This window comes from Camelus dromedarius, chromosome 17 (genome assembly GCF_036321535.1).
Source record: "Camelus dromedarius isolate mCamDro1 chromosome 17, mCamDro1.pat, whole genome shotgun sequence".
NCBI classification, from domain to species: Eukaryota; Metazoa; Chordata; class Mammalia; order Artiodactyla; family Camelidae; genus Camelus; species Camelus dromedarius.
The window spans coordinates 45,199,138-45,226,821 of NC_087452.1; the positions used below are offsets into that span (position 1 = coordinate 45,199,138).

Sequence of the window (27,684 nt, forward strand, 5' to 3'; positions counted from 1 at the left end):
AAGGGGAAAGTGCATCACAGATAAATAACTAAGTACCTGCTACAAACTGCATATCTGTGACCCCCTCCCACTCCCTGATCCAGATTCATCCATTGAAACCCAGTCCTCAATGTGACAGTGTCTCGAGGCAGGGTCTTTAGTGGATGATTAGGTCATGAGGATGGAGCCCTCCTGAACGGGGTTAGGGTCCTTATAAGAGGGACACCAGGAAGCTCCCTTCTGCCATGTGAGGACACAGTGAGAAGCCAGTCGTTTATGGGTTCTCACCAGACACCAAACCCGCCAGCACCTTGATCTTGGACCTGCCACCTCCAGGACCCTGAGAGAAATTCCTGTTGCTTGTAAGTCTATTGTATCCTGTTACAGTGGCCCAAACGGACTAAGACTACCTTTTCATCGAAAATCAAACCCAGAAATACTGCAGAGGAGAAGACAGCTCACAGGAATTTTAAAAATCAAAAATAAAGCTTGAAAAAAAAATTCTCCCTGGGCAGCCTCAGGCCTAACCCTCAGTCGGCTCCCTGAGAGAATGACTTCATTCCCAGAGGATATTTCAGTCAAAAAACTTGGGAAGCCCAGGCCAATGGGAACAAGACTGAATCTGGACACTGACTTTCACACTTTCCTCCCCTCCCCTCCTCTGGGAGAAGCGTATTACCCGTGGCTCAGCCCAGACTCTTCTCTGAAGAACAGATGACCACGGAGGTTTTATTAAGCCTGCCAATAACAATGCATCTCTATTACTGGAACTTCTTTGCTGTAGTGACACCTAGGAACCCCTCGGTCTGTTTCAGAATTTAAGTAGCAGGTGAGAAAAAGAATATGCGTGTGTATCTACATATTTATGTATCACCGAATCACTATGCTGTACACCAGAAACTAACACAGCATTGTAAATCAATCAGACTTCAATAAAAATGAATAAATAAATAGGTAAATAAATAAATAGACAGGTGATAGTAAGGAGGGTGTAGCTCAGTGGTAGAGCACATGCTTAGCATGCACAAGGTCCCGGGTTCAACCCCCAGTACCTCTATTAAAATAAATAAATAAACCTAATTACCTCCCCCTCGCCCAAGAAAATAAAGTAAATAAATAAGTAATTTTAAGAAACCAGGTAAGCGATGAGGCCCTGCACCAGACCATTTCCCTGAAGATGGCAGGACAGGATGTGCCCGGGAGGGAGGCCCTCGGATTCAGTACACACACACACACACACTCGCGCACAGGCACTCTCGCCAGCTGTGGATTCTTCCCCTGCCTCCCGTACAATTTTCTTTTTTTTTCTTTCTTTCTTTCCCCCACAATTTTCTATTTTCAGCAGGTTGTCGAGTGAACAAGCTGGTGCAGGACCCGAGCCCCCCTCAGGTCCCTGATGTTGTTTAAACAGCACCACGTCTCCCTGGGAAACACCCTGGCACGACGGCCCCTTGACCAGCAGGAAAATACACCTCTGACTGGGGTGCTGTTTCGAAACCCTGTCTCCCTGTTGGGTCAAATAAATAAAAAGCCTGTCTTTAGCCAATACCAGCAGTGATTTCTCAAGACCAAAGCAATTTCTGGCACAGGAAAGCTCCAGAAAAGGAAAGTCACTGGCTGTCGCCCAAGAATTACAACGATGCTTGAAAGTAAGTTTGGAGGGGCGGCAGGTAGAGCAGGAAGGAAGCCGTTTATCTGCTTAAGGAACAACTGTCCTAACCCCGAAAGAAGGACTGGAAGTAAAAGAAGATCACAGGGTCGATAAAGTCACTACTGTTTTCCAGTGGTTTTTATAGGAAGAGAGACTAAGTTTGCATGGAGTTTCAAAGGTGAGAGAAAACCACGTCTGCTTCCTCCCTCATCTCATCCGCCACATCTCAACCCCAGGGCTGCACCACACACCAAGTCCAGGACGAAGCCAAAAACAGATGCCAAGGAAGAGATTCAGGTGCATCTTCAGTACGTTAATCAAACCCTATTTTTTAAATAACAGCTTTATTGAGATGTAATTTACACACCAGAAAACCCATCCATTTAAAGTGTACAACTCTGGGGGAGGGTATAGCTCAATGGCAGAGTGCCTGCTTAGCGTGCACGAGGCCCTGGTTCAATTCCCAGTACCTCCATTAAAAACAAATAAATGAAAGTACCTCTCCCCACCAAAAGAAAATTTAAAAATTAAAAAAATTTTTAAAGGTTTAAAAAAAAAAATAAAGCGTACAACTCAATGGATTTTCAGGTATTCACAGAACTGTACAACCATCGCTGTAACTTCAGGACATTTTCATCACCCTACAGAAACCCCTTCCCCATGAGCGGTCCCTCCCCATCTCCTGCCACCATCACCACTCTCAACACAAAGCAACCACTCATCTACTGTGTCTACAGACCTGCTATTCTGGGCACTTCATATAGGAATCGTGCAATACACAGCCCTTTGCGTTTGGCTTCTTCACCTGGCACCATGCTGTCAAGGTCCCCCTGCCCCCGTGGTAGCCTGTGTCAGTCACATGTCGTCTCTCCAGTGGCTGAGTAACATTCCACTGTACCACACACTGCATGCTGTTTGTGTATCACTGATGGACACTTGGGTTGTTTCCACTTTTCGGCTTTTATGAATAATGCTGCTATGAACATTCATGTACTAGTTTGTGCATGGACATACATCTTCATTCCTCTTAAATGCAATCCTGTTTCAAATGCACAAGGGACACTTACTAAGGCTCTGAGGGAGTGGCTCGGTTTGGGGTCAGTGCAGCCTTTTAGACACAGACTCGCAGCTCCAGTCAGGAGCAGACGTGTTTCCTGGTGCCCCGTCCCCCCACAGCCCTCAGCACAGAGCGCGCCCGCAGGACGACGGCCACAGGGGCTCCACTGTTAAGTCCACTCTGCAACCCCCAAAGCCTCTCACGTTAAGAGTCCTGACGTCAGCTGACAAACCACTGTTTCCACCTAAGGGTGGTTTTTTTCAAGGCTTGTTTTGGCAGCTCTGCCTTCTCAGCAGAGCTAGTTTGTGCAAATACCTGGATATCTTGTTGCCTTTTACCCTTCTTAGCTTATTAGAGTGAGTGTTAAACGGGAGAGTGGAACTACTCATGCGGGTGACAAGGTGCACAGGCTGCAAGTCACTAGACTGTCCAACTGAGAGCGAGCTTCCCACGAAGGAAATGCTGGGAGGAAGTCTCTGGAGAGCATCTAAAAAGCCAGGTGAAGTGATGAAGTGGTGAAACCTTTAACGTATGGACTGAGAATTAACACTTCAGAAACTACCCCAGCACGGCCAATTTTCAAGTGGGACAGTGTTGTGACTGTATGTGGGGAGGGGGGCAGGGAGTAGAGAGAAGTTGACTTAAGTTTTTTTTTTCTATTTTAAAAAACAACTATTTTCAAAAAATACTAAAAGAAAATTTCTATCTTTTAGGGCTACTCACTAAAATACTTACAGATGAAATGACATTTCTTTTGAAATCTTCCTGGAGGAAGCATGGGTAGGAATACACACAAAGCAATATTGACGATGAAGGAAGAATTACTGGCGTCGGGCAGTGGGAGTTTATTATGCTCAGTTATGCTCAGCTTGGCATTTCCCATAATAGAATAAAAATACAGCCACACATTCCTGAGACCGAAACGCAGAGAGAAATTCCCAGGGTCTCAGCCCTGTTACAGTGACAGTCTGCTGTCACCTGTACCAAAAGAGGAAGGCTGGGGTGGAAATTCCCGCTAATTATTTTAATTCCTCAAATAGCAATCCACTGACACGGCTCAGAAAAGGAAATGTCAGCGAGGAGTCTCCTGGTCACGGGGCCCCTCGCGCACCTCTCTGGCCACAGCTTCCCCTCCCTCCCACCAGAGGCGAACGTCGTTATCAGTTTCTTGCACATCTTTCCAAAATTAGACTCAACTCTCCCGCCCGCCTTGCTGTCCTGACTTGAATGCATTTTGGAGATCTCTTCTAAGAACTTAGAAAGCTTCCTTACTTCTGATTAAGCTGCTACGAAACGTTCCCGAGCACACAATCTCTGCTAGTTCGCTGCGGGTGGGCCTTTCTGGGTCGCTTCCCATCTCCTGCTTTGCAAACAGCGCTGCAAAGAATCATCTTGTCCAAATATTGTTTTGCACGCATTCAGATTCACCACAGGGCAAATGTATACAGCAGTGTAGCTCCTGAGTCCTTACCATACCTGCTGCTGTTAGACTGCACTTCAGAAAGGTTAGATTTCCATTTACTTTATTTAATTTAACTGAATTTAAAAATAAAACCCAGGCAAAGCTACGGCCATCTCTAGCCTCCTTCCCTCCAGCAGTTAAGTCTTTCCTCCAACGTGAAAGTTTCTTTCCCAAAATGCCGTTTCAGGTGAGATGGACCAACTCTGTGTGAAGAGTTTACTTTAGAAACATCACAACTGTCCATACATACTGTTTAATCTACGTTTTAAATGTTTTCGTAACAAACAAACTAGCATTTACTGAGCGGCTCCCAGGGGCCAGGCAGCGCATCGAGCACTCCCAGGGAGCCGCACACTTAGTCCTTGTGCAGCCTGGGGGCCAGTTCTGTCACCAACCTTGGTTCAGACGAGGAGGGAGGTCCAGGCTGAGTAACTGTCCTGAGTCACGCAGCTCAAGACAATGGCTGTCAGGGGACCCCCACCCCTCCCTCCACTGCCTGTCTGTGCACAACACCCTCCAGAGTTAGGAAACCCGCAAATTTCCACCCCAGGCCATTCCCCACCTAGCAACATGTACATCCGCTGTTCAGTTTTCAAACACTGGCTTGTCCCGCAGTTTCAGGAATCAATTATACACAAAAGCACTCTCTTATCAGAGGGAAATATCTACCATATTGGCAAACAGACGTCCAAATCTGGACTCACAACTGGTTGGATTTGAGCTGAGTGTGGAGGCCTGAAATATTTATAAATGGAAAATGTTTCACATAAGAATCACAGCAGTTCCTATGTTCCATGACTCAGGGGGGAAAAAAGGACTGAACTTAGCACCGAGGAGGTCTCTTGCCACATAACCAGCTAGTTTTGAAAAACTGAACTGAAAAATTTAGCTTTTGACTCAAGTCATTCAACCCTCCTTTCCCCTCTCATCCCCAGACATCATTCCCCTCAAATACATTCTGAGTCTCAATCAAAACTGCTGCTGTCCAGGAAAAAAACACCAAAAACTAGCAAGCAGGCGCTTTTATATTCAGCTTTCCTTTCAGATTCAGGAAGCTCACAGATGATTTGAAGTCTGCACATTCGAAGTCTACACGTAAGGCCCTACACATTCAGCCACAGACCTTCTAACAATAAAGGTCACATTTTTGTCATGCCTTCTGTCAACTGGCTTCTAAGCTGCTCTGAAACGCTGCCCATCTGTCAAGGCTGGAGACCCAACCTGCAAACACCAGGCATCTGGAAGAGTCTGACTTAATCACAGAGGAATTTTTTTTAAAAAAGACAATGACCAAAACCTCATCCAATCTGCTTAACCAGTGGATGGACCCAGCAAGTAAAAAATGTGGAATCACTGACAGTGTATCGAGTAAAACTTTAGATTTCAGTGATTACCTTTACAACTTCCCAGAGGATGTCTCGTCATTTCAAGGAATGTCAAAAGTTTCTCAAAAGAGAGCTAATTCATTTTTTGTTTTTAAGGGAAAGGCATTTGGTTTTCGTAAAAGGAATAAAGTATAGATCGTCAACTCCAGGTAATTTACAAATTAATATCTAACACCATAAGCCGCCAAAAAACATGCCACTCGGGGGGAGGGTGCAGCTCAAAGGTAGAGCGCATGCTTAGCATGCATGATGAGGTCCTGGGTTTAATTTCAAGTACCTCCATTCAAAAATTAAAAAAAAAAACAAAAACGAATAATAAATAAATAAATAGACCTAATGACCCCCCGCCCCAAATGCCACTTGCTTCCTAAGTCACATTTTTCAAAGCATGTTCTCAGAGTCAGCCCATGAAAACAGGGCTAATGGTGAAATTGGTCTGGGAAAGCTGGACTCAGCCACCTCTTGGAAGTGGAGGCTAATAGGCAGAGGAAGAAATGTCCAAACTCAGCTGTCAGAGAAATGCAAGACAAATCATGAGAGTACGGGATCACTTTACACATGCTAATGCAGTCAACGTTAAAAAGTTGGACGATGTTACAAGCTGGCTGCAGTGAGGGAACACAGGAGCCCTGAGCACTGCCGGTGGGGTGAGGACCACAGCAGGCATCTGGAAGAACAACTCTTTGTAGTCAAACTGAGTGCAGCCGTAGGCTGTGCCTCAGCAGTCTTCCTCCTGGGAATAGACCCCGCACCTTTTCATAGAGGCCCATGAGGTGACATGTTCAAGAATCCAGGGTGGGAAGCAGCTCGGACCCTGGGAGACCAGACAGGTGAAAGGGGAAAGAACGCACACTCTGCATGACTAACTGCACTGACAGCCCCAGTAAACCTCCCTATCACCACGCCCTTTGCAGTGTGACTTTTCAGCTCCTTCCTTCAACAGGTAGAGGCTCTCTCCCCACATTCATTCAGGGTTGAACTTGTGACTTGTTTTAGCCAACAGACTATGGTGGGAATGACGACGTGCAAGTTCCAAGCCTGGGCCTGGTGCATTTCCTCTCTCTCGGACTCCTGCCCTGCCACCATGTGACCAAGCTTGGGGTAGCCTGATGGAGGATGACAACAATGTAGCCAAGTCCTCTTAAATTACCCAGCCCCCAGTAGACCACAGGTGAATGAGGGACACCAGCTGAGAAGAGCAGAGCCAGGCACAGATCACCCAAGGCAGGCGGCCAATCACACAGACTCATGAAAACTGAGTGACTAAGTCCCTAAGTCTGCGGTGTTTTATCACTAAGTGTAACTAACCGATACACACTCCAAGGAGTACCATCCAGCAATTAGAAGCGATGGAGCAGATGGGTGTACAGCAAAATGAATGGATTTTAACATCATAGAGCAAATTAGACAAGAAACTGAATTAGGTAATTTATGCAAATGCAATGGTGTTGACAATGTCCACACTTGTCAATAATACACATTTTATGGAAAAAAAAACATGCAAAATCAAAGACGTACATTTAAACCCGAGGGACGGATGCCAGTGATATAGAGGGAAAGGAGGTAAACAGCAAGAGGCCTCGCTCCAGTCGGCGATGACAAATGAAGGGAAAAGTGTGGTTTTGCAACCCTCCATGCTGATGTGTGCAGTGAGCCCCAGCTCAGAGGACGCTCCTGTCCACAGCCTGCTGCACCATCTCCTCTCAGACAGTTAAGGTGGCTTGCAAAACAAGAAAGCACTTTTACCAGAGTATTGTGACTATCTACCGGTCTGTCTCCCTGATGAGATGGTCAACTTTGAGTGCAGAGTCTTAATTTTCTTGGAACACCCAGTGCCTCGTATCCTGCAAACATCTGTTGATAAAAGAACTCTTTCATGAAGAAGGGAGCCAAGATGCAAGAGTAGAGAGACTCCCAGCTCGCCCTCTCCCACAAATACACCAAGAATTACATCTACAAACCCAATGAATCACACAGAACATCTACTGAACTCTGGAGTGTCTCTCGCTTCAAAATACAGGAAGATTCTCACAAAATCCAATAAACAACAAGTTTATACTGTACAGCACAGGGAACTATATTCAATATCTTGTAGTAACTTGTGGTGAAAAAAATATGAAAACAAGTATATGTACGTTCATGTATGACTTAAGCGCTGTGCTGTACACCAGAAATTGACAAACTGACTATACTTCAATAAAAATACACATACACACACACACACACAAAAGAAAAAGAACTCTTTCATCAACTGACTACTATACAGAAAATAGATAAACATCAGGGTCCCACTGTGGAGCACAGGGAACTATATTCAATACCTTGTAATAGCCTATAATGAGAAAGAACATGAAAATATAACATATATACATATGTATATATCTATAACTGAATCACTGTGCTGTACACCAGAAACTGACACAACATTGTAAACACTGAAATTGACAATACTTCAATACAAATGTTTTTAAAAAAAGGACTCTTTTATCCTGTAAAAGGAGCTTTCCCATCTTGGGACGACTGACATTTTGGACCTGGTATTTTTTGTTAGCGGTAGTCTGTATGTGTGTGGCAAGGGCAGGGGGCTGTCCTGTGCACCGTAGGATGTTTTAGCAGCACCCCCACCTCTTCTCTGCAGACGCCGATAGCACCCGTGCTGTCGTGACAATCAAAAATGTCTCCAGATATTGCTATAGGTTCCCGGTGGGTCAAACTCACTCCTTGGCTGAGAACCACAGCCACAAAGGATTGGGCTACGTAAAGTTCCGATTCTGAGATGACACTGGAACCAGCTTGAAACCAGCCATGTCTGAGATGACACATTTACACCACAATCTACAGAATACCTCTCAAGGAGGATTCAGATGGCCAGCCTTTTCCCTTCTCAGATGGTTCTCATCCACTAGCCCAAAACGAATGTCTTTGTTCGCTACCCTAAGCAGAAAGGTGAAGTACAAATCCCACTTGCGTTTTCACATTCACGCGGAAATATTTCTACTCCTAAGTTTTTGGTCACACCTTTTACTTACAAAGTTTAAATCTGTCTCTTTAAGCTAGCGATAGACGCCACTGACTTTTCTCCATCACACTGCAGAGGCTGTTTATCTATCCGGGGCTGCAGCAGCCGGCGTCCCTGCTCTGTCCCCTTCAGCACACATGACAACCAACGTGAGACCAAGCTAACAGGACGCTGCCACATTTGTCTCGTGGGCGCAGCAGGGGCAAACACTAGGCGTCTCAGTAACCTCACCCAGACCTTCGGTAATCACTGCGGGCTACTGACTGCAGACAAATATTTGCCTTGGAGGTCTCTCTATGGGGAGACAGAGCTAAACTAAGCTTCTTTTGTTCGTAGAGACTGAGTGTAACACTATGGAAACTACACAGTGCCCACATCACCCGTTTCTTGCAATTATACAAATAAAGGAGCAACAGGGCTAGTTCTGCAAAGATCTGACTCAACATCCTTCCTTTTACTTCTCCTTTTACCCTATGTCACCTCCAACAACAAGTCAAACAACTAAGAGGAACATCAATGGATGAAGAGCTGCTGGGGAAAAGTACATTCACCTGGTCTCAAAATAGGCCCCCACAGACTCATTACAAGAGATGGGGGCCCCGTTGCATAAGACGTGGCAGATACCCCTGTAACCAAGCGACAGAACTTGGCATCCCTGCCATGGAAACAAGCCGTTATCACCGGCCTCCGGATGTGACATGATCAGAAATAACGCAGCACCAACCAGCTTGTGTTCCTGCCCAGGCTGTCTAATCTGAACCTCATCGTGAGGAAACAGACACCCGGGTTGTGGAACATTCCAGAAGAAAACGGCCTGGACTCCTAAAATGTCAGTGTCCAAAAACAAGAAAAGGCTGAGGACACTCGTCGATTAAAGGTGACTGAGAGACATGGCAACCAAATGCAGTTTGTCAGTCCTGACCTGATCCTTGAACAGAAGCTGGAGGGAAAGGACATTCTTGGGACATTAAAGGACATTTTGGGAATTTGAATATGGGCTGCGTGAACTATATAGTATTGAAGTGATGCGAAATTTCTTCAGTGGGATAAGAAGTCTTGCTATTGTGTGGGACAGGTATAGCTCAGTGGTAGAGTGCGTGCTTAGCATGCACAAGGTCCTGGGTTCAATCCCCAGTCCCTCCACTAAAAAATAAGTAAATAAATAAACCTAATTACATCCCCCTCTTCAAAATACAGATAAAATAAATCTATTTAAAGAAAAAAAAAGTCTTGCAATTGTATGAGAGTATCTCTGTTCTTCGGAGATACATACTGAAGTCTTTAGGACTTCATAGTGATTGAACAAAAAATAAAATAAATATACAGAGTTACACAGGGCAATAAAGTGTGACAACGTTAATTAGAAAATTTAAGGGGGGAGGGTATAGCTTAGTGGTGGAGTGCACGCTTAGCATGCATGAGGTCTTGAGTTCAATTCCCAGTACCTCCATTAAAGTAAATAAATAAACCTAATGACCTCCACCCCCAAAATAAATAAATAAATTAAAAAAAAAAAAAGAAAATTTAAATGAAGGAAGTCTACAAAATTCAGGGAGTCTGAATCGTTCTTTCAGTTTTCCAATAGACTTGAAGTTTTTTTAAAATTAAAGTTGGGGGATAAAGAAAGCTAAGTATAGATCCATTGCCATCAACATGTAACCAAGCCAGAATGTTTCAGAAATGTATCACACAGGGAAGAAAAAGCATTAAGAACAAAATATTATTTTCTGCCTCAAATCTGAAGATAAGTAACCTGAGTTACTGTAAGTGTTTGCAAGCATAAGACTTAAAAAAAAGTCCTGGAATCCAATCATGTTTTGACTCTGTCACCACATTAAGAGGGAGTTAAATCAGAAGTCTTGATGCATCAGTTCTCAAAAATGCTAGAAATTTCTCACAAGGGCCTTGAAGATTTAGGCATGCATTAAACGAATCTCTGGCAAAGATTAATCTTTGTTTAACACGTTAACACAACTGCTCTCAGGAGAACGTCGAGAAATCTTGCCACAAAAGGCCTCCACTTCCCAGCAAGCAGTGACTACCAGCAACTTACAATAAGACAATGAAGACTTTTCTTTTAAAAAAAAAAACATTACTTATTTACAATCTAAGAGTATTTACTTTGGATTCTGGACTTCTGCAATTGGGACGTTCAGCTGAGAGTTCATGGAATGGTGACTAAGAACAATTTGTTGAGAAAAGGAGAGAGTGGGCCATTTGGGCGTGTGGTTGTCTGTAAGGGTTTGGGGTTAGAGAGAGAAAATTAATAGTTTAACAGGGCCAATTAGGTATTACAACTTGAGACCAGGTCCTTCTTCAAAGGCGACAAGTTTCTACACCAAACGCCCTGGTCCCTTTGTTCACATTTTAGCGAGTCCATCTCCTTCTCCCCAGGGACTCAAACGAGCCTGAGGTTTCAGGCAAAACTTGGTGTGTGTGCACCTCTATGAGGGGAGAGAGCTTAGCTCTCCCTGGTTCTCAGCAGACCCCTGACCACCCCAAAAGGTTAAGGGCCAGTGCCTTTTGAGATTGGCTATAACCTCTTCTCTGGGCTTGAAATATGCAGGGAACCTTAAGCACCCACGCGTGCACTTTTATCAAAAGGGCCTCTGATTCCTTGGTGTCTATTTCCATCTCTCTCACCAACGTTCCGGCTTGTCAGGATGCCAACCTGCCTTTCTGAAGCTCAGTTCATCTCCTCCTCTCTTAGCCCAGGAAACCTCTGCTCTCGGACTTAAAACTAGCTTCGAACAGAGAAGGGGCCCTAAGGTGTAGGGAACAGAAAGGTCCAGTTAAAGGTACTTGGCCTGGGAGACTGAACAGCAAATAAAGGCACACAGTTCCATTTTTGTACTTTTCCACCACTATTGGTTCCAAGTAGAGAGTTCACTTGAAAGTGGTCATTTTTATCTTTCATACGTTATTTTATTATACATGATTATTTTATCCTTTATAGAAGAAGTCAAACCCGGAAATCTAGATTCTGAATACAGACTACGCTATTCTTATTTAAGGGGAAATGAGGAATTAGTGACCACTCTTAATTCTACCAAAAGGAATTTGAGTCTATCCTTGCTACAAAATTTTCAGCACCCAAAGGAGGGCACAAAAACCTAAGTGGAGGAAAAAAATCCATGGGAAAAAAATGAACGCTGGAATAGATTGGAAACTTTGATACAAAACACGTTAATGTCCCACCCTTGATAGCCCTTTTCTACCTGGGAGAAATCATTCTCATCTTAACTGGACAAAAACCATTTGCAACTTACTAATATCAGCCTGCTTCCACAGGGCCTGTGGGTGAAAAATGACTTTTATATTTTTAAATGGTTGAAAAAAAATCAAGAGAAAAATATTTTATGACACATCAAATTCCAATGTCAATGCCCATAAATAAAGTTTTATTGGGACACAGCTGAATGCATTTGTTTATGCATCATTCATGGCTGCGTTCACGTTACAGCAGAGTTCAGTGGTCACCACAGAGACCAAACAGCCCGCAAAGCCTAAGATATTTACTATGTGGCCCTTGACAGGAAAAAATTGCTGACTTCTGCCCTAGAACATCACATGATCTTTGGGAGGCTGGTTAGACAACGTCTTAGTAGGATACTGCAAGGGCACTCAGTAATCTCTTTTTGTCTTATTTTTAGGTTTTGGATAAACTTTTCTTAAAAATGCCTTTTTAACAGTTTACTGTGTTTCTCCCCTTGGGTCAGTAAGTCCTGAAGAAGAAAACCCTACCTGTAATGTAGAAACAGCCAAGCTGGACAGAATCCTGGCATTCCTATGGGTAAACATTGCTATGGGTAAACTGAAGTGCTCCAACATGTGTACAAAACACAGAGGAACTCTTCTCCAAAAAGGAGGGAACAAGGAAGAGACACTTAAATTTAGAAATGACGCCATGCATTCTCTAACTCTGTGTGCCCAGATCCACAGACTTTTCTCCATGGAGATACACAGGACTCTCTGAGGAGTGAACCCAAGACAGGTTTAAACTAGCAATGTAATGAGGGGCTGGCTGACAGGGGAGAACAGATAAAATGTAGCACCAGGACTGTTTTCATTTTATAAGCAGTAGCTGGATGTAAGGAAAATTCCCAGCTAGGGCTTCCCTGGAAACAGACTAACAGTTCTGAAAAAAATTTTAAGAGAAGGAAAGATTTCCAAAAGGAAAATGTCACCTGTCTTTTGAACATCTCATATATTAGATCTTCCACTATTCAGTTTTTAGTTAGGAGATTATAGAGATTTTGTGGGGAGCCTATGAGCAAGGGAACCTGGGGTTCCTCCTCATCTTTGACTTTTATAGTGTTGTTCTTATCCAGGGGTCCCTCCCAAAGAAACACTTCAAGTCCTTAAAGTAGTACCTGAACTATTCCCCCAAGTTCTTCCCACATACAGATCTTATTTTCCTACACACAATCCTTGAAGTTAAACTGCCAAAGCCCTCTGAGTTTAAGAACTTTATTTTTCCTTAACTACCACGAGCTGGTAACTAAACGTCCCTCCAGGTAAGGCTGGTGAATAACAGAGGAAATTGTTGTCATTCACCATCACCATTTTGCACAAGATGCTGTCATGACACTGCTGGGATTTCAGACAGACACAGCAGCCTGGAGCGTCCACCCCTGCAGCAGACAGGGCGGACACTGGCGACAGCGCTGTCTGGGTGAGGTCATCGTTTACTCGGCAAGCTGAGTTTCAGTCACAAATGTGGGTTCATCCAAGAGAATGGCCTGGTTAAAAGTTCTGGTTCAGGGGGAGGGTATAACTCAGGGGGAGGGTATAACTCAGTGGTAGACCACATGTTTACCATGCAGCAGGTCCTGAGTTCAATCCCCAGTACCTTCCTATAAATAAATACCTAATTACTCCCCTCCAACCCCTGCAAAAAAAAAAAAAAAGTTCTGGTCCAGACTGTGTCCATTCAAGGTGAGGAAATGGTGTAATCCCACTACTTTTACACTAACACGACATAGGGAAATTTATTCTCTTTGCCCAGTGGCTGCAACATGAATCTCCCAGAAAAACAACTATCTTTTGAGAGCAAGTACATGGGGAATAAACGAAAAGGTATCCTCAGGACAGATTATTAAAATAATGAAATGGTGGACATTAGGCGGACTGCTCTGCTGCCCTCTACTGGCTGGACCAAGGATCAACAACACACAAACGCACGCAGCACTGGTGTGCACACGTGGCTCCTATCCCTCTGTGGTTTTACCAGGCACTGCTCTTCCCAAGAAAAAGCTGGATGAGAAAGGCAGGGGGCCCGACGTATGGAAGCTCAAATCCGAGAGGAGTATCTGAAGCAACACAGCACACTGTAACCCCAAGGGTGCCATTCCCATGGAACAATGTCGACAGAGCCCACAAAAGTTAAGCAACCCTGCAGCCCCAGAACGTCATTTCATAAATGCTCCAGAAGCGTGAGTGATCTCTCCCGGGTCAACGGGCCAGTCATGGGGCCAGAAGCAGAACATGCTGCCTGTCTCAGGGAGCGGCAAAGGGAAACTGGATTCCCACAAAGGGAAAAACAGGTTCCATCGGGGCTGGACTGAATGAAAACACACGAGAACACGTGTCCACGGCCCTTTCCACACTCCCACCACCCGTCAGGGTGTCCCGCACTCACCGCTGGTGACAGGGATGGCCCTCCTCCCCGGGGAACAAGCAGTGAGGGAGATCCAGACAGTAAACCAGCAATTTCAATGCAGTCTGAAGAGATGGGAGGGGGAGATGGAGGACGGCTTCCTGAAGGAAGCTGCATCTAACAAAGACCAAAAGAATGATGGACAGGTGAGGGAGGCAAGGAAACTATTCCAGGCAAATGGGAAACTATTCCAGGCAAATGGAACAGCATGCGCAAAGCAGAGCTGAGAGACCATGGAGCATTCTATAAGGTCAAGGTCCAGAGTAGCTGGGATGTGTGGGGGGCTCAGGGGTATGTAAACCACCAGGCAACAGACGAGGCTGGAAAGGCAGGCAGTGCCAGGCCACACAGGAGTCTGGAGGGCACCTGAAGGCCACAAGGAGCTGCAGAGGGACGTAAGCAGACAGGAGACGTGAACTGATTTCGGTTTGGGTTTCGTGCATCATGCAAGGCTCCAAGGAAGTCAGTTTCTCAAAAGAGCAGTCATCATTCCAGCTGCCAAGAAACTTAAAAGTGCAATATAAAAAAAATGAATAATTTTTGAAGCAATTAATAGAAAAGATGGGGCTCCAGGATTTCAGAGATGATACAAAATAGATGTATCGATATTTGCTTCTGCTAATTGTGGGTCACTGCAGCTGAGTGCAGGCTACAAAGGTCTCTCTCCACTCTGAATCCTCAGTTCTGAGACCAATGCCTGGAACACAACAGGTGCGCAAATACTTTTGAATTAAGTTACCATTTGCTTTACACAAACAGTTTTGTTTTTTAAAGAACAGATGTGATACCTTTATTTACTGTGGAAGACACTGGAGAAAACAAACGGGTGGAAGCTGTCAGGGAGCCGATATTAAGTAAATGCCTGCCTGCCTCTGCACACTTTCTGTGGGTTCTCTTCCTGCTCTTTTCTACAGTCTTATAAGCGGGAAGCGTTGTTCCCACTTTGCAGGTAGGAAACTGAGGCTCAGAGAGGTTGAGAAATCTGACCAAAGTCTGCAGACAGTAAGTGGCAAAGCTGGAATTCAAAACCAGATGGGTCCAACCCTGGGGGCCCGCCTGACTCTGGGCAACGTGACAGCTATACAGCTGGCAACAGCACCAACCAGCTGTAGTTAAGCCACAGGGAAAGCGGAGGAGGAGGAAACGTCTGGGGAAGGGGTGCAAAGCAGAATCAGGAAAAGTTTCTCAGGAGGGATGGTGTCTGGCAACCTCTGAGGATGAAAACTCTCAAAGTGAGGAGGAAGTGTTCCTGGTGGAGGGCGCGGCAGGAGCAAAGCGCATGCGTGTAAGACACCAGCTGCCCGGGGGAAGGAGACCAGGCTGAGTTCCACTTTGCTTGTCCTTCATGGTGAGTAAGAGGATTAAAATAAATGCAGTGCTGGTCTGTTTGGAAACAAAAGGCACTGGTCACCTACAGAGCACCGGCAAGAATCCAAAAGTTCAGGCCAGCACTAGTGAGGCCGCGGGGAAACAGGCCTCCCTATCGTTGCTGACGGGCATGGCTCTCGTGGAGGGGAAATCTGGCAACAGCCACCAAAATGAGAGGTATCTACCTTTGACCCAGCAAGCCCACTTCGGGGGCTCCATCCCAGACACACCTGCCCTAGGACGCATGACCACGAACAAGCGTCCGCACTGAGCCCGGCTCAACCGCAGCGGACTGCGCGCCGGGCCGCGAGAGGGAACCCGCTCAGCCCATCACCGCGCCTCCGCCCAGGAACGCCCGGCCTGCGGACCCAGGGTGGCGGGGATGTCTACACATGGGAAAGTAAAAACAGACATCTCAGGAAGAGGAGCCAGGTATAGAGATTGCTACTTTTAAGTTGAAAAAGGTGGGCAATAAAGACATTTGCCTCTACTTGCATAAAGAGGTGGTTTTCCGCTTTGTGACATTTTTGCCTCCGGAGGCATTTGATAAAGCCTGGAGAGGTTTTTGATCGTCAGGTGGGTGGGTGCTGCCGGCAGCTGGTGCGTATGACCAGGACGGCCCCCAGGACACAGATCTACCCGGCCCTGATGTCAACAGCACGGGGGTTGAGAAACCGTGGCCTTTATTTACAGCTTTCTTGTTCAGAATTTTGTTCTATGTAGGTCATATGTAGTAAGTTTTAAAAATTATATTTGCAAACTGTTTATTGCTTATGTACAGAAATGGAAATGACTTTTGTAATTATCTTATATGGTGAGCAACCTTGCTGAACACTATAATGCTAATCATTTGTCTACTGTCTTAGATTTTTCTTTGCTCTTGTCGATGAATGATGACAGTTTTTCTTTTTTTTTTCTTTCTCTCCAATCCTTATATTTCTTATTTCTTTTTATTGTTTCACTACACTGGCTAGGCTTCTGCTTTCCAGGAGTTTATATTCCCAAGGGAAGAAAATCAAAGAACAAGATGTAGTTACCAGTCGGGATAAGGGCTAAGAGAAGAGTCACCACTCAGCACAGGGTAGTGAGATTGAAGTCAGCTCTGTTGTCAGTGTCCCTGCTTTAAAAAAAACAACCACCACCAAAAAAAACACCCTTTATTTTGAATTGCAGACTCATTAGAAGTTGCAAATATAGTACAAGAGAGGGCTTCTGTATCCATTACTCTAGCTTCTCCCAACAGTGGCATTTTACAGAACTATAATACTTCATTAAAACCAGGACACTGATACAGGCACAATACACTTAACAAGTCTACAGAAATCACAAGGATTCATCCATGTTTGCATATACTTTTTTTGGTATATATTTATGTGTAATTCTATGCAAGGCCCCTGCTTCTTACTACTATATTACATAACTTCAAACCAAACCACCACCTGCATGTATACTGGCTTCTATCCTGGAAGCAGTAACTTTGAGGGGATGTTCTGCACATGCCCTAAGGGTCCTTAGTTTCCTTCTGGTATCAGGTCAGGTGACAGTCTATGTGCCCAGACTGTGTGTGTTGGGGACTCTGAAACGCCCCCTTCCCCCTTACAAACCTCCCTGCCCTGCAGTGCCAGGCCTTCAACTTTCCCTCCGCAAGGAAGGGCCAGACAAACCCTGGGTCTGAAGTTTTTCCCAAGTTTACCTGAGGGCGAGATAAGGGGCACCACTCAACATTCCTGATATAACTGCCTATGTGAATCTCAAAGAGAGCCAGAAAAACGGCAAACAAATCAAGGTTTCCACAAACAACTGACTGGCTTCTTCCTCTCCAGCAAGGAGAACTGTATGCCATTCACTAACTCAATAAAATATTTATTGACTTATTCCTGCCATCCAAGTACCTAGAATCAGTTACTTAGATTTTTCAATCAAAAACACGGGGAGATCACTAAAGGGAAAAAATGAGGAGTGATCCAGCAAAGTGGGGCAGCAGCGGGGGTGGACCACCTCCCAAGATCCAGGCGTGGGTGGCAGAGAGCGCCAGGCACGCGATCCCCGGGGCCCACCTCACCCCTAGGGGCTCACCCACCTGCTTCCTCCTGTTCTCCCAAGCCAGAGATTGTCCCACTACTGTTTTGTTCAATGTAAGTGTATATCTGCGTGGGGGTTAGGAGCTTCTTCAAAGCCTTTTAGAAAGAAGTGGGCTACAAATAAAATACCCAGTGAATAATTACAAACGGAGTTTCTAAAAATACACCAAAGGCACACCCAGTAGCCAGGGCATTGTTTTCTGGCCATAAACTAACGGTGTGAGATAAGAGAGAACAAATTTAGGATAATAACCCCAAAGCCAAGAAAAGAAGCTATTCAAAGGAAAAGGGAGTGGTCAGCTGCGTCTGTAGCACACAGGTTCAGTAAGATGAGGACTGAAAATTTACCTCTGGCTTTGGCAGAGTGGTCGCCACTGGTGACCCTGACCAGAGCTGGCTGGGTGTGATAGGGGCAGGCGGGCTAGAGTGGGTTCAAGAGTGAATGGAATGGGAAAATGACAGGCCACCATCCCTGATGAACACAGATGCATATATCCTCAATAAACCAAATTCAAGAATACATTGAAAGAGGGGAGAGGGTATAGCTCAAGTGGTAGAGTGCATGCTTATTAGCATGCATGAGATCCTGGGTACAATCCCCAGTACCTCCTCCAAATATAAATAAATAAACAAACAAACAAACCTAATTACCTCCCCTCCAAAATTAAAAAAAAATTAATAAGTAAAACAAAGGATAAAAATCATCTCAGTAGATGCAGAAGAATTTGACAGAATTCAACATCCATTTATGATAACTCTCAACAAAGCTCTTTGACATCAGCCTTAGTATTTGTCTGGATATGTCGCCTCAGGCAAGAATAACAAAAGCAAAAGTATTTTTTTAAAAAAAATGGGACTGCAGTCAACTAGAAAGCTTTTGCACAGCAAAGGAAACCACCAAAAACATGGAAAGGCAACCTACTGAATGGGAGAAGGTATTTGCAAACAATGTATCTGATAAGGGGTTGATCTCCAAAATATACAAAGAACTTATACAACTTAACATAAAAAAAAAACCCAATTTCAAAAATGGGCAGAAGACCCAAATAGGTATTTTTCCAAAGACATATGGAAGACCAAAAGGCACATGAAAAGATGTTCAACATCACTAATCATCAGGGAAATGCAAATCAAAACCACAATTAGACACCACCTCACACATGTCAGAATGGTGATCATCAAAAAGACAAGAAATAACAAGTGCTGGCAAGGATGCTGAGGAAAGGAAACCCTTGTGTGCTGTTGGAGGAATGAAAAACTGGTGCAGCCACTATGGAAAATTGTGTGGAGGTTCCTCCCAAAATTAAAAATATAATTACCATATGGTCAAGCAATTCCAATTCTGGGTATTTATCCAAAGAAAAATGAAAACACTCATTTGAAAAGATATGTGCACCCCAATGTTCATTACAGCATTATTTACAATAGCCAAGATACGGAAACAACCTAAGTGTCCACCAGCAGATGACTGGATAAAGAAGATGTGTGTATATGTTTTTTACAAAGGAATAATTCAGTCATAAAAAGAATGAAATCTTGCCCTCTGTGGCAACATGGATCGATCTAGGGCATTATGCTAAGTGAAGTAAGTTAGACACAGAAAGACAAATGCCACGTGATTTCACTCTTATGGAGAATCTAACAAACAAAACAGAAAAATACTCAGAGATTAGAGAACAAACTGGTGGCTGCCAGGAGGGAAGGGCAAAACAGGTGAAGGGGATTAAGAAGTATAAAGTTCCAGTTATAAAATAAGTAAGTCACGGGTGTAATGTACAGCATCAGGAATACAGTCAGTACTATTGTGATAACTGTGTACGGTGGCAGATGGTAGCTACATTTACTGCGGTGAGCATTTCATAACATATAAAATACTGAGCCAGTATGCTACATGCCTGAAACTAATCTGACATTGTATGTCAATTATAATTCAATTTTTAATAAGAGCAATTGGGAGGAGACGAATTAGTCAGGAAACAAAGACAAGTTTCCAAGAAGTTTTGCTGCAAAGAGGAGTAGAGAAAAAGAGTGACAACCGGAGGCACATGTAACCCTGAGGAGAAATTTGCTGTTGTTTCCAAGAAGGGTTCCATCACAGAACAGTTTCCTCATGTAATTTTTAACAACACTCACAGACATAGAAAACAAACTTACCTAAGGGAAAGGTGTGTGTGTGTGGGGAGCGATAAATTAGGAGTACAGAATTAACAGATACAGACTACTATAGATAAACTAGATAAGCAACAAGGATTTGCTGTAGAGCACAGGGAACAACAGTCACTATCTTGTAATAACCTATAATGGAAAATAATCTAAAATAAATATATATGTATAACTGAATCACTTTGCTATACACCTGAAACACAATATTGAAAATAACTATACTTCAATTAAAAAAAACTGTAAATTTACTAAAAAACACTGAATTGCACACTTAAAAACAGGTGGATTTTATGGCATGTACATTGTAGCTAAATAAAACTATATTAAAAATACCACAGATAAACCATGTATCTATTTACGCACTATAGGTACACATGCACTTCTATATAAAAAGAGTAAGATTTTTTTTTTGCCCTCCCCACCAGGAGCCAGTTTTCACTCCCTTGCAGGTAATAACACCTTGGATGAGAATGCATCTGCTAAAATAACTGAAATGTTTTGAGAATCCAGCTACCTGACTCCTCATACTTTCATTAATGTGAAGTGAGTTCTTTTGCTGGCCCAGGAGAGTGTTTTCAGGTAGAGCCACCAGATGTATTCCAGGGAAAACAGAGCTGATGGCTACATCTGTCCCTCTACACAGAATCCTTCCAGGCTGGGGTCCTAAGACATTTCCATATCCTGAATGCCACACACAGGAGCATCAAACCTCAGAGTTCTCCCCACACACAGACAGAAGCTCCAGGATCATTCACTCCAGAAACAGCTGAAGGCAGAAAACTAAAAGCCAACCATTTGGAGTCAGAAAGATCTGGGTTGAATCTCACTTATTCCACTTCCTGGTTGTGACCTGAAGTCACAATAACCTCTTTTAGCCTCAGTTGCTTTATCTGTAAAATGGGGTAAGGGTAGTTCCAAACGTGGAACATGTTTTTGCCTATTTTCCCTATCCTTGGAGATCTACTTTTTCTGCAATGTAATTTGAGTGGGGTTGACTCCACCCTTGGTACCAGAGGTGAACAGATGACCCAGGTGTAGTCAAGGTACTCTATGTCTTTGGCCATACTGATTGGACCAGGAATGGCCATACGACATAAGACAGGTCAATGAGAGACTTCCTCCAGCACTTTGTTACCTCTATGAAGAAAAAGATTCATGTTCCTTCTTCCCCCCTGGTATCAGTAACTATAAAAATAATATAAAACTGTGGGTGGCATCTTTGTCACCATGCAAAGAAGCCTCCTTGAGAACAAAGTCTACACAAAAGAAAGCATGGCCAAGAGATGGAGAGGGACTGAGTCTGCTATCATCTGAGCTGGATCCAGCCATACCTGAAGGGAGACCCACACTTCTACTTCTCAGATACATTAACCAATAAATGTTCCTCCTTTCTGTTATTGTTCAAGTTGGTCTGGGTCAAGTTTCCATCTTCTGCCACTGGAAAGGCCATGACTAATACACTGTTTCACATGTATTAAAAATGTTTATGAAAGTTCTAGAAAGTGTCTTTCTCTGAACACCCAGTAAATGGTACTGATCATTAGTCTATTATGTACCAGGTTCTTTGTCAGGCATCAAGTATATAAAGGTACCATGTAGAATTAGCAGCTTGTGTATTAGGATGGGACAAAGGAGAAAGAACTCAATCTGGGAAGGGAAGGAGGGGGCTGACTTGTCCTGAGGAAGAGTTTGCCAGGCCTGAAAGGGAGGGAAGGAAATTCTAAAGAGAGGCAACAGCAGTGTAAAAGCCTGAAGAAGTGCTGGAATTATCAGGGCACAGCTGAGAGAGCAGCCTCGAATGTCTACTGGGACCAAGCAGGTAATGTAAATAAGCGAAAAAGTGAAACACACTGGGGATAAGGCAATGAATAGCAATGACTTGTGGCCTCAGTCATAAGAAGACTGGAGAGGGTGAACGGCTGCAGAAGGTGAACACGAGGCCTGTCCCGGTGTAGAACGCCAGTTATCCACAGGACCCACTCTCACCTCCTCTATTAAGAAGTGGGTTTTAGCGATGTCCATGGCCGTGCAGATGGACACATTTCCCAGCCTGATGTGCAGCCAGACGTGGCTACCCCAGTACATGCCAGGCAGCAGACAAGAAATGAAACCTGCAAGGTCCAGGATAGTCTTGAAGGGGTGCATCCTCCACTCCCCCTCCTCTTGGAGCCTGGAACAGACATGATGGTGGGAAACAAAGCAGCAACTGGGACCACAAGCAGGAACCCACTGTGGAGGACAGAGAGAAAACCAGACAGAAGCAGCCGGGTCTCTGGCACTTTGGAGCCGTCACATCTGCTCTGGGCAAGCAGCGCTGTGACTTGCTGAATGTGAGAAAAACAAGTTCCTGCCTGGTTTAAGCCCCTTATCTTGGTCTTTGTCCCAACAGTCAAACACGCATTTGACTCACACCCTTACGGTCAGAGGTGGCCACTTTTGGTTCCGAAGGATCACTGCCCTGAGGGATTGTGGCCCACTGTTGTGCCGGTCTCCAGTTTTCCAAGAGAACGTGGAAATCCGCATTTTCTTGTAATATCTGACTTTTACGTATTGACAATGAATTTTTTTTTAATTTTTAGTTTATTTTAAAAAATTTGGGGGGAGGCAATTAGATTTATTTATTTTTATTTATATTTTATTGTTTAATGGAGGTGCTAGGGATTGAACCCAGGACCTCATGCATGCTAAGCACGTGCTCTACCACTGAGCTATACACTCCCACCTTTGACAATGAATTCTGATTCTCAACAAAACTGGTCTGAGTGCCAGTCTCACCTCTGTTCCACAGGCTTCTCTGAAACAAAGACTTTTTATTAGAACAAATACCATAATTTAGGGTGAGAACAGTGACAAGATATTCAGAATCCTGCATGTTTGGGCAACACAGGAAAGTTCAGACAAGCTCTTGTCACCCTCAAGTGCAGCTGCCAGGACAGCTCTGCCCCCTGGAGCCGCGGCTGCCCACACCTGTAGGTCAGCAGCCGCCAGGGGGTCTCACAGCCTGCAGCCCACCCAGCAGGGCCCCCCTGGATACCAGCAGCCTTTCCAGGATGAATGCTTCCCTTTCTTTCTCTCCCTTCCCCCTTCCTTTCAAGGTTAAAGAATTTCTCATGAGACAGGGATGGACAACAGTATCATGGAAATGTCACCCATCTGCGCAAGAAACAGAAGGTGAAAAAGGCATCCCTCAGTTTCGTACGAGAGGTCTGGAAGCCTCACCAAACAAGTTCACCCAGACGGACGGCTCCTTGGAGAAGGAGCTGGGAGGCGGCATGAGAAACCAAGGGTGCCCCATCCAACAATGATCCTGCAGGATCCGCCACCCAGACAGGCTACGGAAGACAACCTAAGCAGCATCACATGGGGCAGGACCCCAGGTAGTGGTCCTAAAGGTAATCTCCTATGTGATGCAGCTTCAGCTGAGCGACCCTCCTCCCCGGGAATTCAGGTGAATCATCCACCCAAGGTCCACGGTTCGCCAGAGGCAACTCCTATCACCGCCTGGAGGCAGTGACACCATCCAGGTCTCACTCACACAGGTGCAGACCACGTGAGGTCTTTGCAAGCAGATGTAACGATAAGAGAAATAGCTTACTGCAGTGTAATTACTGTTGCAAATGAGTAGCGCCACGAACAGAACAAAAAAATCACATTATAAAAGAAGACGTTCCTATTTATATACAGAGCTGGTTCCTAGTTCCGTGCTGCCCTCTCTGGGTTAAGACACACAAGTTTAGAGGTAGGAGCTGGGGAGGGTTTCCCTGCATAATAGAGGCAGGAGGACTTGGAGGTGAGGAGGGTGCGTAATCGGGGAGGAAGGGGTGACAAAACAGAATTAGAATAGGGTGGGAGGTCAGTTTGCAGTCGCCAAGAGCTCCAGCCCCCATCTCTGGTCGGCACCTGAAACCAATCCAACACTTGGGCAAGCAGGCTACTTACGGACACTGGCGGTGTGAACAGCGAGGGGGGGAGAAGGTGGGCAAGAAGGCAGAGAAGACCAAGAGAACATGGGCTTGTCGCGAATTGACGCAGGTGTACCAGAGGCCACTGGGCTCCTCACACAGAGACACTGCGGTTCTGAGTAATTCCAACAATACCCTCAAGGGAGAGGGAGGCCCCGAGGGTAACATCGCCTGGCCCCAAAACAAGAGTTCTGTGTTCGTACTGTGGCCGTCACTGTGCTAAACAATTTACACGACTTGCATTTCATTTTTCAATGATCTCAAGAAGTAGGTATTATTAGGTGTGTTTTACAGATGGCTTCAGAATGTCAAATATTCTGCTTACCATCACAGAACTCACAGGAGCAGCGACAAGCCTGAAAGCCAGATCTGTTTGGCTCCAAATTCAGTTACCATCTCTGCTTAGAAATACGCCATATTTTGCTTTTCAGGAAAGGGATTCAGGTTAGTCACTCATCTCGAGACACACTGGCAGCCCACTACGAGAAACGCACACTGCTTCCGGCGTCTTCCCACAACAGATGACCTGAATCTGCGTTCAGGGGACCATCAGGCAAGCCCAGCTCAAGCAGCATTCCCCAACACGACTCTCCTGGATTCTTCAAAACTGTCACGGTCATGGACGACAAAAAGCCTAAGGAACCGTTCCGGGTAGAGGACACTCAGGAGACAGGACAACTAAATGCAATGTGAGATTCTGGACTATAACTTGATCGGGGGAAAAAGCTGATATAAACAACACTACAGGCACAATTGGTAAAACCTGAGTATGGGCTGTCTCAGGACCAAGGATAAATCTGACAAACTTGATTGTTATACTGCAGTTACACAGGAGAACATCCTTGCCCTTGGGAGAGGCATCCTAAAATATTTGGGGTATTTGGGGTCATGATGTTTGCAGCCTACTAAACGGTTCCATAAAAATATTAAGCAGACAGACAGGGAGGAAGGATGAAGCAGGATCTTCACATGAGAAGTCCCTGTGAATGGATCAGGGGTTCTCATTCTCATCACTTTCCTTAACAACTTGAACTTTTTTTTAAATTAAGGGGATTCTGCCTTTCATTTCTGGTGATATGACAGGCTGGGTATCCTCCCAAACGAAACAAGTATGGATTAACTACAGAACATTTTAAAACATGTGGCTGAGCTGGCACAAAAAGAAGGAACCCTATGAGACCTAAAACGAAATAAAACGGGAATCCTGGGGGGTAGTCGGAACGCCAAAGCTAGTTTTCATGCTGAGAGTTTTTAACCCTTCGTGGGGACCTTGAGCTTCCACATTTTTTAAGATAATTTTTTGGTCTAATTCATATACCATAAAACTCCCCTTTTTAATGTATACAATTCAGTGACTTTTAGTATAGTCACAGAACTGTGCAACCATCACAAGCATCTAATTTCAGAACATTTTCATCATCGCAAAAAGAAACCCCACACCCACCAGCAGTTACTCCTGATTCTTCTCTGCCCCCCAGCCCCTGGCAAGCACTAATCTACTTCCTGCTTCTATGGAGTTACTTATTCTGGACACTTCACATAGATGGAATCCCACAATATGTGATCTTTTGCGACCGGCTTCTTTCACTTATCATCATGCTTTCTATGGTCTGTGTTGCAGCCTGCATCAGTACTTGATTCCTTTTTATTGCCAAATAATATTCACTTTCATGGATATACCCTGTTTTGCTTGTCCAGTCATCCACTGGTTGGGTTTCCACCTTTTGGCAATTATAATAATGCTGCAGTGAACATTCATGGAAGTTTTTTGTGTGTGGAAACATGTTTCATTACATTCTTCGGGGTATATATCTAGGAATGGAATATGCTTTCTTTGTTTTTCATTTTGAGGAATTGCCAAATTATTTTCCAAGGGGCTGCACCATTCTACAATCCTAACAGCAAGATGTGAGGGTCTCAGTTTCTCCCCATTCTTGCCAATACTTGTTCTTGTCTGTCCTTTTAACTACATCCTAGTGGGTGTGAACTGGAGTCTCACTGTGGTTTTGATTTGCATTTTTCTAAAAACTAATAATATAAGAGCATCTTTTCATATCCTTATTGGCTCTTTGTATATTTTCTTTAAGAAAATTCTATTCCAATCCTTTGCCAAGCTTACCTCTTGACGCCAGATGGTAGGAGATAATTAAACCCAAGGGCCTGCCCAAAATGAAAAGTCTAACAGGAAACCCACATGTAAAGCCGGGATCTTAGAAGGCCATCCCGTCAATGTGAGGGCGGATGAGAAACCTTCTGTCCAGAGGCCACAGCAAAATAACAGCTATCTCAATCTTGGCAACTGGGAGAAGGGGGAAAAAATCTGCCTTTCAGTTTAGTCTCTCATTTGGGTTGGGTCTGAGTCTATGCAGACAACGATGAGGACAGTAGATGTGAAAAGGAATTTCTAGAAACGTGAAAGAACTGTAATTAAAATCTGAGTGTATGAATTTAACAGCTAAAGAGAGAGTTGTTAAAGTGGAAGATATAGCAGTAAGATTGATACATAAATATATATATGTCATATCAGCCCAGGAACACAGAGTTGGAAATTACCAATTTTAAAAGACACGGCAGACAATGTGAGGACCTAATACATATTTAATTAGAGTTTCAGAAAGAGACGAAATAAAATGAGAAAAGCAATACTTCTGACATTTCAAGAGTGGCTGAATTTCAATAGTGGCTGAGAATTTTCCAATATTGTTGAAAGATCAGTAATTGGATTCAAGAATCCCCAATAAACCCAAGGATAAATGAAAAGAAATCCTCAGCTACATCTGTCACAGTGAGTTGCTGTATATAAAGGCAAAGGCAATTTTAAAGGCAAAAGCAGCTCAATTAAAAAGGAATGGCATTACAATCTGACTGCCAACTTGGACAGCAACCATGGAAACCAGCAAGAGAAAAGAAAGATACCTTCAATGAACTGAGACAAAAATGACTGTCAGTTTAGAATTCTGTCTAATTATCTTTCAAGGATGAGGAAAAAAAAGATTTTCAGAAAAACACAAACAGATGGGAGGTCTGAGATGTTAGACGGAACAGTGAGCAAAGATGTCAGGCAACCATGTGGCTGGGGGTAAAAGTAAACTGTTGACTGTCTACAACGAGTGGAAGAATGCTCATCATGCGGGTGGAAAAGAGCACAGCACTAAACGGCTAGACATATTTTCAGTTGTGAGGGATGTCATCTGAGCCAGAGTTCTGAGGTCTTCGTTTTTGTTTAAGAGCAGGGTAAGAATACTGACGTGGGGGTGAAAATGTCTATGTGACAGAGGAAGCATGCACGTCACAACAGCTAGGGAATCAACAAAAAGAGCAGAGAGAGCATCACTTCCAAACAGATAGGAGAAAGAAAAAAAAATGAGAAATGCAAAAGGGAAAATGTAATCCATCTAAAACCTGGCAACCCAGGTGGCCATCAGCACAGATGAGGCAGGTAACAGTACCTTCACATAACGGAACGCAGTACAATGGTGAAAGTTAGTGAACAACCTCATGGAGCAACATGGAAAACACTGAATGATGAATCAAAGTACCAAGTCACAGGAGAAAATATTCTGTGCTTCTATATTTTGTAAAGTTCGAAATAAGTCAAGGCCAAGCGATGACCAGAATACAAACTTCACATAATACAAAGCCCAGACAGTGGTTCCCTCTGGGGAAGCAGACAGGGCACACCCGGGGCCTCTAAGATAATGTTCTATTTCTTAAACCGAGTGGGTAGCAGCTGGTTACTTGTTTTATTATCCTTTAAATTGTACACAGGTTTTAGCACTGTATGCTATCTCACACAAAAGGGTTTTAAGGAATTTAAGAGTTCAAGGGGCATGAGGCAAATCTGCAGATGACATTTTCCCACTTCTCAGTTATGCAAGCCAGCAACTGAATGATGGCG

At 44.2% G+C, this 27,684-nt stretch overlaps 1 protein-coding gene across 2 annotated transcripts in view; it reads right to left on the bottom strand.

Annotated features, from left to right (window-relative positions):
• The window catches only part of CMTM8 (CKLF like MARVEL transmembrane domain containing 8), a 70,254-nt gene that overhangs the window by 24,184 nt on the left and 18,386 nt on the right, over nt 1–27,684 (bottom strand). Inside the window, exon 1 of one of the 2 annotated variants that reach the window (XM_031469823.2) lies at nt 14,195–14,440. The exons of the other annotated variant lie outside the window; for it this stretch is intronic. Within the exon in view, the coding sequence (XP_031325683.1) occupies nt 14,195–14,329 (135 nt within the window). The 5' untranslated portion in view covers nt 14,330–14,440. Of the gene's footprint in view, nt 1–14,194; nt 14,441–27,684 lie in introns of those variants that run through there. 2 annotated transcript variants of the gene reach the window in all.